The following is a 14,672-nucleotide window of genomic DNA, read 5'->3' as shown; positions in this document are numbered from 1 at the left end:
ATTTAATTAATTCCACTCATTTACACGGATGCAAAACAGACTCGTGCCTCTCAGCTGCAGAACAACATAGTCCCTACAAGGAGAGATCTTTCATCTGCTTTTCCTCCATGTCTCGTGTTACTATGGGAACATTACAGCTGGTGAGTTTCCTGGGTCAGAAAGAAGAGGAGGGGGAGGAAATCAGTCTGCAGAATGGTTTCTAATTTTAGACCTGAAGGCAGTTATATTTTCAACACTTTGCTTCTGAGGAAGCTCATCACAGAGAAGATGCTGAATGAGAGGTGACTGCAGGCCTCAGACTGCGCCGGCGCCGTGCTCGCTGGCATTGGGATGCTTCTTCCTACTGACCAAACACATCTCCCGGGTGTTCAGGAACATAAAGGGAGGAAAAAACACCCACAGCAGACACAGGCATCCAAAGGGGAGGGTGGGTGGTAGCAGAGTTCAAAAGCTGCCCCAGTCACTCAGTCAGTGGGTGCTGTTGGCATCTACCCCAGACAGGGAGAACATGAGGCTGTGCTGATGCCAGGAGGAGAATCCTTGTCCCTGACCATGCAGCCCAGGAGGAGAATCCATGTCCCTGACCATACAGCCCAGGAGGAGCATCCTCATCCCTGACCATGCAGCTCCCACCCCAGCTCTCCCATGGTGATGCTTCATTTCACCACGAAACCTTATTAATTATATCTACATCTTCTTTCACTTGCTACAACTATACCCATCATTTCTAGCCTCTGAAGCTGCTGGAAAGCACTTCAAAACCTTCTATTTCAAAGGCTCAGAAATAGGAAAAGCAAACAAAACAAGCCAGGTTGATTTACTGCAAGGAGTAAAGAACCCTGAAGGTTTATATGCCCAGAGTGGGGACCTGACTAATGATGTTAATGCCTGAGGTTGGCCATAGCAGGAACAGCTCTGAAGAAAAGCTTCCTGGTAGAGCTGCAACCATTATTCTTTGACTAATATATGTTAAACCAGTTTCCCAAAAGGAATAAGCTACAGTAGTGAAAAGATGCATTTCTTTGGCAGGGAATATTCTGGCTCCAAGCTTTACTGCATGACTTTGCCTCTCCAGTGCAGGGCTGGAGTCTCCGGAGCTGCATCCACAACTGCCAGCCCCACCTGGGAATAGCCACAGCTTAGAGCTGCCTCATGCTGGAGAATGAGGGTCTTCTGCTTCTCCCTCCAGACACCCCATTCACTGAGAGCCCCAGCACAGCCAGGGAAAAGGAATGCTGAAAAAATTGTTTGCATTAGTCCCCTTGGCAAACACAGAATCCATCACTTTCCTGGGCAGTCCTGCAGGAGGAGCTGCCTGGTGACCCCCAGCTTCCCTCACTGCCGGCACATGGAGCAGCACACCCCAGCCAGATGGCTCAAACCCCAGAGCAGGGGGAACGAGCCCCTTCTCCAGCCCCCACAAAACAGCAGAGGGATGAAGCTTTTGCCAGGGGCATTGCTGGAGCAAGAGCCAGAGAGCTCCAACAAACCCCAGCAGCACAGCCAGTCCCTGGCAACCCCTCCTGCTGCTCGCCCAGCAAAAGATTTCCAGCCTGTCAGGGTTCCAGTGTTAAAGAAACTTTCCTGAACAGGATTATCCCAGCTGTTAAGGGTTCTGGATTGCAGTTTCCTGCTCTGGATATACTCCTGAAGCCAGTAGAAATTCAGAGCACTAGATGTACAAGTTGCAGAAGTGACAAGTAACACCGGGAAGATGCTGCCTTTCCCTTTGGAAAAGGCTCCTCTGCTGCTTCCCCCTCAGTCCTGTGTGATGAGCAGCACGATGGAGGCCAGACCCCGAGAGGAAAAGCCTTTTCCAGGGGGACAAGGTGACTTTTCCACTCCTCTGTGGCCCTGGGCTCGCCGTGCCAGCGCTCCATGCAGAGCAGCCTCTCATCACACGCTCTCACCACACTGTTTTCTTTCTCAAGACAAGCAGAGGCCTGGGAAAGTGCCAGATCACAGAGACCTCTGCAATGTGCCAGAGAAATTAATGCCTCCCAGTAGAGCAGAATACACACAGAAGTGATGGCCAAATGGGAATGAAAAGAGGCCCTGAACTTTACTCACTGTCCAGAAGGTGTTTGCTCAGGAGCCAGAACAAAACCTTGTATCAACACAGCCTGTTCTGCCACCTGTGGGCAAAAAGGATGGATGGAGACACCAAGTCCCAGCAGTGCAGGAGCCCTGAAGTGGCACAAAGCAGATGCCAGCACAGGTTGCTGGGGAGCTGTCACTCATGCCATCCTCCAGGTAACAGGGTCCCACAGAGCCCAGAGCTGCTCTGCCAGCTCCAGGGGCGTGCTGGTGTCAGAGAACATGAGCAGTGGGATCTGAGCTCCCTGCTCCTGGCTCCTGAGCAGGTTCCAAAGCTCCACAGCGTTCACTCTTGCTGGCAGCTCACTCCACAGGGGTTCAGCTGGTGATGGGACCCAGCCCAGTGCTCCAGTGTCACCACACAGGAGTGTCCCTTCTGCCCAGGGACAGGACAAGGCTTGTGTCACCAGCAGCTGAACGGTCTCTGGGGAGCACAGTGCCACAGGCAGCACCAGCCTGCACCACGCTGGGAAGCAAAAGAGCTGTTTGTACTCACCAGGACACCCATCTTCAACATCAGCATGCACTCCAGCCCACCCAAGGCCTTTCTGCTGGACACAAGGCAGGGCAGCCCATGTGGTGGCAGTGTGTGACACCAGGTTTGTGTCTGGAACAGCTCAGGAGGTTGCTGGCCAGTTCACACAGAGAGGGATCCCTGATGGGTCCAGCACCTCCCCTGCCGTGCTCAGTGATTCCTCTGCAGCATCTCACAGGGATGCTGTGAGCTCATGCAGCAGCCACAGGTTTGGCCCCACAGATACTGAGCTGCTCCTACCTTCAGGCAGAAATGCAGGGTGGAATATTGCCCCATCCCTCACCTGGTCAGTGCCAGACTGCCACAACCTCTGGGGACACAAGGAGTAAGTCACACACACTGGTAATATCATCCAGTGCTGGGGAAAAAATGGTGTTGGAGAGGCCATTTAAAAGCTGAGATTTGTAATTTTTTTTTTAACACAGAATAATTTGGGCTTTTTAAAATCCAAAATGCTGGGATTCTTGTCACTGTGACGTGCAGAGACCAACAGGCTGTGACATCAGCCTAAGCAGACATGGCTCTGGCAGGCACACCAGTGCTCTCCAGGGCTTTCAGACCTCTCAGTCCTCTGGTAAGGAAGTTTTCCCTCCAGATTCTATTAGGAAATGCTTCATGACCTTTGGAAATTCGATTTAATTTTGATTTCTGCTTGTGGATTAGCATTTGGTCAGCAGGTTATCAGGCCAGGAGGAGCCACTGAAAGTTCAAATTTTTTTCTCAGGAAGTTCTAGTGGGAAGACTTTTCAAACCCAAACTCAAAATATTGATTGTCACAAAGGAACAAGATTTCAGAGTGGAGGCAGGACAGAAGCTCACCCTGAGAAGCATCAGAAACCAGAACCTCATTCCAAGCACTAAAAAAGTAGGAACATTTATTAAAAGAATTACATGACAAATGTATGCTGAGCTCCCACTCAGCACTTCACATCCTCCTGGACAAGGATGGGAAGATTCACTTCAGAAGCCACATGCAACAAATTCACTTTTTCATTCTATCAGGAAAAATTTCACCTCAGAACAAATTTCCCAATTCCACTGCAGCACCACATTCAACTGTTGTGACTGTGACCCCAAAATCACACCAACTTCTCCAAATAAATATTTGTACATAGAGCTGCCAGTCAGGTTTGCAAGTGTCAAACTGTACTCACACAAGCCAATTCACTTTAAAAAGTCTTAAATATTATCAAGAATCTTGAATCAAATTTAGTAAATAAAAGCAGATAATGCTGGTCCTGGCATTCCATTCTTGCTGCTCTCTTCCTCTCTCTGCCCCCACAGTCCTCTCCGTGCCTCAGGCTGCACAGCTCACACCAGAAACAGGATCAGGCCCTGGAGGAGGGCAGGGAGAAACACAAACACATTATCTCCCGTCAAGGGATGTTGGTTCACAGCACACAGCAAAGACAGAACCCTCCTGCAAAAGTCCTCACGTCCAGTTTGTAGTAAGGGGGCACAGAACTCTTTGGAAGTGTTGGGGAATATCCTGGCTACTCCAGGACAGCTCCAGGGTGGACAGGGCTGGAATTTGAGGCAATTCAAGATTCTTTGAATGGTGCCACTGGAGAGGGCTTGCCTGAACACTGGATGCACATCAGAGCTGCTCCCACTGAGTTCCTCAGAAAGAAAAGGGCCTGGGCAGGGAACAGGAACCTGCCCAGTGCCTGAGCACTGCTCACGGTGCAGCTGCGCCCACCCCTTGTGTGGGCATCACATCCTCAGGACATTCCCTGGCCAGGAAGAGCAGCCCTTTCAGACTTTCAGGGAGTGAATTCTCCAGCCCTTGCACACACAGCCAGCACTGGCAGGGCCCTGTGAACAGCCTGGAGCCTTACAGGAGGGAGCAGCCGTTCACTCACCGCTTTTATCTGAAAATCCACATTCACCAAGGGGATGCGCAGCACCTTGGGCAGCGGGATCCCCATGCTCAGGGCACCTGCAGGGGACACACAGGACCTCACATGCTGAGCCAGCTCAGCCCACAGCAGAGCTGCTCCAGGGAGGGCACAGGAGCAGAGCTTCTCGGGGCCAGCGCTGTGTGCTTGGCTTTCCTGAGGTTCTCCAGCACTGGCTGTTGCCAGAAGTGATGCTGGGGTGGGATGGTGCAAATATAAGGTTGGGCTTCTAACTACATCCTCAAAATGGGGATTTCAGGGTTTAAATGGCTCCAGCATTCCTTGTATGTCTTCCAAACCCACAGCCACACCCACTCACATACACCCACACACACCCATACACACACACACAGACACACATGCACATACACACCCACACACACACACAGACACCCACACACACAGACACACATGCACACACACACATGACCCCCTCTTCCCTCCTTGTCCAGAGCTCCAAGTGCTCCCAGCATTACAGCCACCATCCAGGTCACCTTACCATTGATCACAGGCATGAATGTTTCCACAAGCAAACTGCTGCAGTGGGGCTTCAGGGTGGAGATCTGAATCAGAGAAGGAACAGCCATGTGAGCAGCACTGCCTGGCCCATGCCAGCAGCAAGCAGGACCCCTGGGACTGCAAACCACTGCCCACTGACACAGCAAAAGAACAATCCCTCTTCTCTGTGAAGTGAATCTACTTTTCTTCTTCGATTTGTATTCAGTCCTTCCTTTAGAAAAACTTCTGCCTCGTGACACTTCTGCTGCAGCTCAGTGTGAGCTTTGCCCAAGCAGAGGTGAATAAACAAACAGATTTCAGCTTTACATTTTCTTTATTAGAAAAGGCAGAAGGGAAAAAGAAACCCCAGCAACAGAGGAATTGCTACAGCCTACACCACAGAGCAGCTAACAGCTCTGACCACCAGCAGGGGTAATCCATCACAGCATCCCACAGCCACTGCCTGGCTCCCTCCCTCCCCAAGAGCCACAGGGCATCATGCTTGGCTGCTCTCCCTGCCCAGTAAAGCCCAGACTAATGTTAGAGACTTACATTACTGATGCCAACATCAGAAGACTCCAAGGAGAGGGAAGTGCTGCAGGGAAAGGAGAGCAAACAGCAGGTCAGACACAAGGCACTGACCAGAGCTCACAGCCAGACCCAGCCACCTCCAGGCACACTCAGCCCCTGGGCAGAGACCCACAAAGGGACACCTGCATTGTGACATGAAAAACCGGGGCTGGCACACTTGCAAGAGAGAAAAGAAAATAGGAAAATCAAAGCTTAACCTAATTTTAATTTGCTTGTCAATGATGCAGCACTGCAGCCAGGCAGACACAGCTCCTGGCTGCGCCTTCCCTCTCCCTCCCTTCCCTTTCAGGAAGAAGACAGCTCCTGGCCAGCTGGGAGCAGAGCTGCTGGAACCCCGTGGCAGGGGGGCTGGAACTGGATGATCTTTAAGATCCCTTCCAACCCAAACCATTCTGTGGTTCTATGGAAAAGCACACAGTCTGGTGAATTTGCTACAGCTCCTCATCTATCACTGCAATCACACCACTATCCATACCTAAAATGGATGCTTTATTTCCACTTTCAATTTCTCTTTTCTACTTCTATTGGATCTTGTCATACCCTTGTCTATTGAATTAAAAGCCTTTTGAGGCATTTCTATTCCCTATATCGCTGCATACAAGCTATGCCAATTTTGCTTCTAAATCCAGCTCTTTGACAAGCTAAATGGCCCCAAATCCTCAAACCTCCCGCTATAAGGAATGCTCTCCAAACTTTAATCATGCCTTGACTGGCATTAATGACAGCACTTTCCTTTACTGCTTTATCATTCATGTCCAATATCAGGCATTTCGAACCACTGCCCAGGATCAAAGTCAAGCTGACAGTCTTACAATTATTCAGGTTACCTCATTCCTCCTTGTTATAAAACTGACACACTTTTCCTCCAGCCTCTTAAAACTTTCCAACTGCTGCAATCCTTCCTGAACTACCCCATCCACCTTATGCCATCAGTCAGGCATGAAATTCTCACATTCAGATGAAATGTCTGGTTTACAGACATGGAAAACATGTCAAGGCAGCAGCCCCAGAGCTAACATTGCAGCACAGAGAATGTCCCCACCTGCGTGAGGGGACAGCTCACCTGCCCAAGGCCAGCTGCAGCACCAGCCTGCCCCCAACAATCGACACACGGACGTTCAGAGCAAGGTCCTGCAAGCAGAGAGGGAGAGGATCAGCAGATGGAAACATCCCCATCCCAGCCACCACTCACTCAGCACTCCCAGCCACCACGCTGCAGCCCTCGGAGGCAGCTCCAGCCACACTTACAGCCTTCAGCAGCAGGAAGTTGAGGATGGATCCATCTAAGTGGTTACTGAACAGCTGAATCAGGACTGAAAGCTTGACACTGGCTTTGTTTTCTTCCAAGAGGATGAGCGGGTTCCCTCTCAACACCAGTTTGATGCTCAGAGGACTGGTCCCACTGCAGGCGGAGCACTGTGGGAATTGGGGACGCATGGAGGTGGCTGCTGGCACCCCACACACCAGCCAGGCAGGGGACTGGCAGTCCTCGGCAGGCTCTCACAGCCCCATAGCTCCACAGGGCCTCCCCAAGGTCACACACACACCCTGGACAAGCCAAATTTACAGAGCAAATAGGTCTGGCACGGATCAGCTCTCCATGCTGAGGGCAGAAGGGATGAGGAAGGCAAGGTGGACACAGAGGGGGCTGCGGGTGCTAGAGGGTGCCCAAGAAATGGGATACACCAGACAAGGAAACAGGAGATATTTATCAGCTTTCTGTGTCAATGGCTACAGGCTGAGAGAAGGCTTTCCCCTGGTCAGGGAGCAGGAGAAGGCAGAACAGACAATGGCACACAGGAGAGCAGGTACTGGGCAGGGCTGTGCAAACCCCAGCCCCTTCTCCCACTCCCATCAGCTGGCCGGGCAGCAGGACAGGCTCAGGCCATGCTGGTGCAAGAGGAGGGGAGCAGAAGACTGGGGACCTTTGGCAGGGGCATGATGGCACAGGCAGGTGTGTCCTGGAGAGCTTTACACAAACCCTTGTGGCAGAAGAAGTTCCTCACCCCAGCAGGAGCGATGGTCCGCACGGCCTCGCGCAGGCGGCTGGCGCCCGAGAACTGAGGGAACAGAAGCACCAGCAGCCCCAGTGAGCCCTCCAGACGATTCCAACAGCACCCATCCTGCCAGGGCCACCCCACCACTCAGCACCCCCAGCCCCCCACTCTCTCCACTGCTCCCCAGCTGTCTGGGTGATTCCTGGGAGTTGTTAAGGTGATGGCACCCAGCTGTGGAAGGTGATGTGTAGGAATGTATCCCGTGTTGATGGAGTGGCAAAACTATCCTTGTCCCCCTAAAAAAGAAAGAAGCCCAGAAGTTTCTCTCGTCGATTAGGTGAAAAGACCTCTCATAAGACCTTGAAGACCACCTCAGACTTAAGGATAGCTAATTGGGCAGAAGCCAAAAAGTCCCACGTGGGCAATTTACTAGAAAATAAGTGAACAAAAAAAAAACTAGTCGCTTTTGTGAAGTGTTTTATCAGGGGCAAGAGAGCCTCTTGCACCTAGATCAGTTTTTCTATCTGTTATTTTGCCTTTTATTAAACCTCTTTGTTTCCAACACTGCAACAAAAACCGTCCTGCTAATTTTTATGCCTCCAAAAGTAGCTAAGCTATCTTAAGTGTACTATATACCTCCAAGAGCTTATGAGACCTGGCTTGAGGAGGTACATATAACAGTGGTATCCCCCAGAGGCTTTCAACACCTGCCATGTGTGGACCTTAAACATTTCCCATTGGGAGTAGAGATCAGAGGCACAGGAAATGCCAACACCCAGGGAATGGCACTGCAGACATGCAATGTCTTTTCTTGGTGGCACTTTGCAGACTCCTTGAAAGGCTCACAGCCTGCAGGAGTCCATGGCACAACCAGAACACAGCTGCTCTCAGCTGGTGTCCCCGGGGGTGTCCTCAGAGCCAAGAGCAGAGCCGGGCAGTGCAGGGGCTGTTAGAGCTCTCTGAGAAGGCAGGAGGGAGGCAGTGCTGCACACACAGTGCTCACAGCCAGGGACGGGCACAAACAGCCCTCCCTGCTGCTGCTGCCCGTCCCTTGTCACTCGCTGCAGCTGGAACACAGCCCGGCTGTACTCACAACCTCTGGCGTGCAGGGGAAGGTCTGTGGGGGCAGCTGGAGCAGCAGGGACAGGACTGCGTTGAGGAAGCTCTGGCGCATCACCAGGAGCAGGAGCCGGTCCATCAGAGGAGGCAAAGCAGAGGGGGACGAGTCGTGAGGGATGGTGCTGCCTCCCACCTGCTTCACCACGCCCTGCAAAGACAGGTGACACAGACATCAGCCCTCAAGGCCTCGAGGCACGGTCAGATCTCTCAGGAGAGCAGCCGGTGCCAGCTGAACATCCCTCCCTCCTCATCTCCTCGGAGCTTCGGGAAAGCACCGGACTCGAGCAGCTCCCTCTGTTTTTTCATAGATGGCAGGAGCTGGCAAAGGCGAGCCTGCATAACTGAGGTGCTATTAGCTAATAACACACAGTCCAAATCACAAATCTCTGCTTCACTTCATCCCTGAGGTCTCATTCCAAGCACCGAGGGGTGATGGTGCTGCACACACTGATCCCCCTCCAGCTCCACAGACACCCACACTGACACCGACTTTTTGCTAAGGAGACTGATTCTGACCATCGGGGGGGTTGGGGCAAAGGCTCCTCCCAATGAAGTCATTTCACCAAAGTTAGTACAGCAGCATGGGTTTCACAGGCTGCAGTGTTTGCTATCAGCCCCTGCTCCTTTTCAGTGCTCACGTCCCACTGGCTTCTTGCTTTTTTAAGCAACTTGCTTTTTTAAGCTCTGTTAGCAAGTAGTTTGCTTTTTGCTGGGTTTTTTTTTCCCCCACTGGCTTCTGTCCAGCTGCTTGCCTTTTTAAGCTCTCCTGTTAGCAAGTAGTTTGCTTTTTGCTGTTTGGGGTTTTTTCCCTCACAGTGAGACAGAAGTAAAAAAATGCATCCATTAGCCTGGCTTATCATTATACCCATTGCAGAGACTGAACAGCAAAGGCAAAAGCACCAACAGCAGGTCTGCAGGGCAAGGCAGACAAGGAGAACTGCTCATCTCATGAGAAGGAGAACTGCTCATCCCAGCAGCTACATCCAACAGACACAGCCTCGAGCAGACTCAGGGTAGGTTGGCATAAAGAGCCAAGAGAAGAAAAGCCCAAACAATCACTTAGTGGTGATTTGGATAAAGACCTAAGCACTTAGGAGCTGCATTTCCAGGACAAATCATTAGCCCAGCTTCTCGTGGGATTCTCCAGCTCCCATGGGATGAGGAATGCACAGCCACGCTCCCAGGGTCCTGCTGCCCAGCATTAACTTACGTCTAAATCCAGCCCAAGGAACTTGCCAGAGGTGTAGGGGATGCTGGCCAGCTGGTAGTGGATTGTTCCTGCTGTGCCCACCGGGATCACCGCTACGCACAGGAAAAGGATCATTACAGCACCAGGAAATCAGCAGCAACACAACCTCCCCTGACCCCAAGGGCCACCAGCCCCCAAACCACAAACAGGCCCAAGCATTCAGGGCTGAGGGGTGCTTGCTGCTACTCCAAAAGGCCAGAACATCCCCAGTTCAGCTTGGTGGGATCTGCCTTTAGGATATAGCACAAAAAGAGCATCAAAGACAATAAGAAAAATCCAAAGGTGATGCATAAAAGTGGAATAAGGAGGGCCAAGGTGGGAGCAGTTCACTGGAATGCTGGGGTGTGAATTCCAGGCTCACCAACAGCCCTGCAGAAGTGCTGGACTTCTGCTGATGCTGAGGGACTTGATGTGGGAAATGGGTCTTGTTCCCACTGTGGGAAACACAGGGCAGCAGTGCCTCAGCCTCCACAAGCAACGCACCATTGAGAGTGCTCAGCAGATGGATGTTCACAAGGTTCATCACGATATCGACCACGGGACAGAGCTGCAACACAAAGCAGAGATGGGACTGCCCAACCCCCTCACCACCATCACCCACAGCCTGCCCAGAGGCTCTCCTTTCCCCACCAGGGAAAGAGCTGCATGGCAATAGACACAGCTGGGATGCTGTGAAAGACTTGGGGCAGCGCAGCATCCCTGGAGCGGTGGGACCACACTGAAGGGAAATGTTTGGATCTGGGGCTTCGCCCCACAGGCAGCAGCCCTGTGGACAGCCCAGCCCCACGGGCCATGGCAGTGATGTGGGACAGCAGCACAGAGACAGTGCATCTTGCTGTAACCAGTTTTCCCCAGTGTTTCTGTGCTTCAGCTGTGACAGGAGGACAATCCTCAGCCGTACCAAAGCGGGCAGAGTCGCTGTCAGCTGGCGAAGAACCAGCTCGTTCACTGACAGGGTGAGCAAGCTGGAAAAGAAAGAAAAAACCTCCAAATCAGCACAAACAAAACTCCAGGACAGGAGACAAAAAGATCTCCAGCCTTCATTTTACATTCTCCTACACCCTCAGTCATCCCTTCAGGGCCAGTGCTGTGGCTGATGCTCACCAGAGCAGGGGCTGGAGGTAAAAAAGAGCCACTTATCCACTGAGGAGAGAATTTCACTCATTGCTGAGAATCACAGAATCATTAAGACTGGAAAACACGCCCAAAATTATCAAGTCCAACCATCAGCTCTGCACCACCACCAGGTTCCCCACTAAACCACGTCCTCAGGTGCCATAGTCACATTTTTTAGCACTTCCAGGGGTGGTGTCCCTACCACATCCCTGGGCAGCCTGTTCCAGTGCTTGACAACCCTTTCTGTGAGGAAAATATTCCTTCAGCTCTCAGGGAGCTTTCACTGCATGAAAAGAGTGAGCCTGTCACAGTCTAACCTTGTGCTTGGTATCTCCCTCAGGTATTTAAATCAGTGCTGTAGTTAAGGGAAGAGGGAGCTGTTAGGAAATATCTTCATGTTAGTTACTGGGAACAAACAATTTGCATCTGGAATAACAAGAGGAGAAATCTGCTGTGTGACATTTCCACACTGCTGCTGAACAACTCACTCAGGACCTGTGATGCCTGCAGCAGCACAGAGGCAGTTTTGTCTGATAATCAATATATTTCTGGACTGTTGAGTTGGCAAGACACAGACAGCAGGAATTCATAGAGCACCTGTTATTTATGCCCAAATTCTGCCTACAAATGGATCTGAGGAGCTGCCATGAAGTCATTTGTGTATATTTACACTTCCCTTGGCCCTCTAGGAGTTCACTTCCTGCAAACCATCACATTAATCCTGCTAAAAATTAAACCATGACCCCCAGAGCAGGTGAGTCGTGCTCCTCTGTTCACTCACACAGCATTTTTCAAAGCAGCTGCTGCACTGATTGAAATATAATGAATAATGCAAAAATTAATTAGGAGGATTTCGATGAACCCGAAAAGTGAGTAATTCAAAAGCAATAGAAGAAAATATTTCCCATTATCAATGTACTGCTGAGTTCATCAATACATGAAGTCAGCCAATCCTTGCTGTCAAGAATTTAATAAGACTGAGCAAGAGATGGCACATTTGCATGGAATTACACACAGCCACAGCAATCAGAGGGAAACTCCACATGCCAGGCATCCTCCTGGGACAGCAGCCAAAGTCGGAGCACAGAACCAGGGAAAGTAATGGTCCCGTTTTCCTGGAATTCTCCCAGCCCTATTACTCCTACCCTTTGGATATCAATTCTCTAGCTAAGTCTAGAGAAAGTGTGTTGGGAAAGGTACCAAACCTCATGCTTCAGACCTTAAAATTTCCACAGGCAAGCTGGGCAAATTAAGCCTCATTCCACTGATGCAATTGGCACTGGCAATAGGAAAGAAATTCCATCCCTGAGGCCTGGCTCTGTACCAGCGAGCACCTCTGTGTCCTGGCAGACTGTCCATATTAATAAAGAGAAGAGGATTGCACATAACGAAAACGTAAATCCACAGGCACTTACCCAGAAAGGACCTTGATCTTTATGGCCCCAAGAATGCAGAGGCAGTCTTCAGTGACAACCTGGAACGTGCCAGATTCAAAATTCGTGCATTTAATGTTTGCAGTAATGTTCACCTCCACTAAGATATCAATGAGTTCTGAGAGCAGGCCAACCAAGCTGCAAAAAAAGCAAACGGGATTATTGCATCTCTCAGCCTCTACGCACAGAAACTCACCAAAGCCAGGAGAAACAGACTTCTCCATTTCCAGCAGGCTATTGCCAATGCCACAGGTCGTTTTCGGTGTCTGTTTTGCTCTGTGACTTTATTATAGGTAAGAAACACTTCAAAATCCTTAAGAGATGCAAAATATGTCAGGGCAGGGCTTTCCCTGCCTGAATCCCCCACTCACCAGTTGCCTCTGAGCTGCAGCTTGGCCCCGATGGTCAGCTGGACCCCGATCCCTGGCAGCAGCACCACCGACAGCCTGGGCACCCGGACCTTGATCAGGTGCAGGCTGTGAACAACAGCAAAGGCTGGCACAAACTAAAAACACCTTCCAGCAGCTGAGCAGCTGCACCCAGGGAGGACCTACAGCACCCACAGCACCCCTGCCACTTCCAGCTGGAGGTACAAGGATAAGAGACAGCTGACTGCAAGAGGCAGCCTAGGGCAGGCTGGGGTGGAAGCTGACTTTGGAGAGCTGTCTGCTTTTTCCCTCCGTGGTGCCTTTTCCCTCTCTCAGTGCTGCCAGGCATTAACAGCACCACCAGAGCTGTCACTCTGCACCCACAACCTGCAGGGTCCCTTGCCACCCACGCTGTGACCACACTGACAACATTACTGGGTCAGATTTTCAGTACCACAATAAGACCAGGATAACAGCCCAGGCCAGCCATGCCAGGGACAGCTCAGCCCGCCTTGCTCAGAACGGATGCTGAAGGGGAACTCAGTGAAGCACTTACTCCGTGATGCTGGTGGGAGAGTTCAGCTGACTCCCTTCACCCATGATGTTGGGAACCACGAGACCCTGCAGGTGCTGCTGGATGAGCCCATTATGAATTATGGCATCTGAGAGAACTGGAAAACATCTGTGTGTGAGGACCAGCACGGGCAGCAGTGACCTGTCCCCCTCAGGCACATCCAGCCTGGCACAGCAAAGCCCCTCCCCTCCCCAGAACTCCTCATGGAGAGACATCAGCTGTCCCCATGCAGTAAAATAACACAGGGGTGGCATTTTACAACTTTGGTGCAATAAACCAAAGCTGCCCTTGGTGAAGTGAACAGGAGGGGCAGCAGTGGAAAGCATCCCAGACTCCAATTCAAACATCACAGCTTGGCTGTGCACTGCCAGGGGCAGCAGGACCCCACTCAGAGGCTGGGCTCCCACTCACAGCTCATTTCCCCTTTGTCAAAGAGGTTTTTACTTGTTGATTTTTGCCTGTTTATTTTTGCTTTCGGCTTTTGGAGTTTTTTCGTAGAAACAACTTGAAACAAGCCTGAACATTGCAAATATTATTATGTCTGCTACTTCAGAGCAGCTGTTTGTCAAATATCAGCTGCTCCAATATGGAAATGAGAAACTGAGAAAAAAAGAGGAAATAATCCAGATCTAGCCCTGAAATTCTGTGTGGCTGCTTGGAGCTGAAACGTGCCCCAGTTCTGGAGCAGAGATTTCCCTGACCCATGAATCTGGTGATGGCTCTCAGGGGCTCTGAGCAAAGTCTGCAGCCCTGAGGAATTATGAAATAAAGATAATGGGGAGTAAAACTCAGAAAGTTTTACTTTACACAGAGCTTTCAAAGCAGACACAACTTTGAGGTGTTTTTTGTAGTTACCGTTCTGCATTGCCTGCGGGCTGACAGCGCAGGACAGCCCAGACAAGACTTCCTGCGAGGGTGGGAGGAGGCCACAGAAAAAGATGATTCCAAAAAGCTTCAAAACCATCATCTCCAGAAGATTCCCCTGCTGGCAAGGGAGACATCAGAGGGGACAGTGAGGCAAAAAACTCTCAGAAGCGACCCCAATGTCTTTATGAGGAAAGAAGTCAAGAAAGGAATCCCTCCTTTACTCTTTATCTGGATCAAAGGAGACTCTGCTCAAGCCCAGAGCAACAGAACCTTCTTCATGTCCACACACATGGACAGGCTGCACATGTGGGTCAATAAAAGCCCTTTCCT

At 50.9% G+C, this 14,672-nt stretch overlaps 1 protein-coding gene across 1 annotated transcript; it reads right to left on the bottom strand.

Moving 5' to 3' along the window:
• Nucleotides 1-3,881: 3,881 nt before the first annotated feature.
• LOC121348637 (BPI fold-containing family B member 4-like) lies at nt 3,882-14,442 on the bottom strand. The gene is made up of 15 exons (XM_041458387.1): nt 14,331-14,442; nt 13,458-13,572; nt 12,905-13,009; nt 12,516-12,671; nt 10,886-10,949; nt 10,468-10,531; nt 9,946-10,037; nt 8,710-8,883; nt 7,626-7,679; nt 6,868-7,035; nt 6,683-6,750; nt 5,581-5,623; nt 5,030-5,093; nt 4,495-4,571; nt 3,882-3,967 (listed from the first exon to the last, which is right to left on the bottom strand). The coding sequence occupies exons 1-15, from the start codon at nt 14,440-14,442 to the stop codon at nt 3,944-3,946; spliced, it is 1,380 nt and encodes a 459-aa protein (XP_041314321.1). The 3' UTR covers nt 3,882-3,943.
• Between the last annotated feature and the right edge of the window lie 230 nt (nt 14,443-14,672).

This window comes from Pyrgilauda ruficollis, unplaced genomic scaffold (genome assembly GCF_017590135.1).
Source record: "Pyrgilauda ruficollis isolate IOZ18807 unplaced genomic scaffold, ASM1759013v1 scaffold127, whole genome shotgun sequence".
NCBI lineage: Eukaryota > Metazoa > Chordata > Aves > Passeriformes > Passeridae > Pyrgilauda > Pyrgilauda ruficollis.
Note: the sequence above shows the minus strand (reverse complement) of the source record. Positions and strands in the feature narration are given on the sequence as shown.

Coding starts and splice junctions, on each gene's coding strand:
- LOC121348637 (XM_041458387.1), bottom strand. CDS start 14,442: ATGATGGTTTTGAAGCTTTTTGGAATCATCTTTTTCTGTGGCCTCCTC. Junction 8,884..9,945: donor TCCTTGGGCTGGATTTAGAC/GTAAGTTAATGC, acceptor CTGTCTTTGCAG/GGCGTGGTGAAGCAGGTGGG. Junction 5,094..5,580: donor CTGATGTTGGCATCAGTAAT/GTAAGTCTCTAA, acceptor TCTCTGATTCAG/ATCTCCACCCTGAAGCCCCA.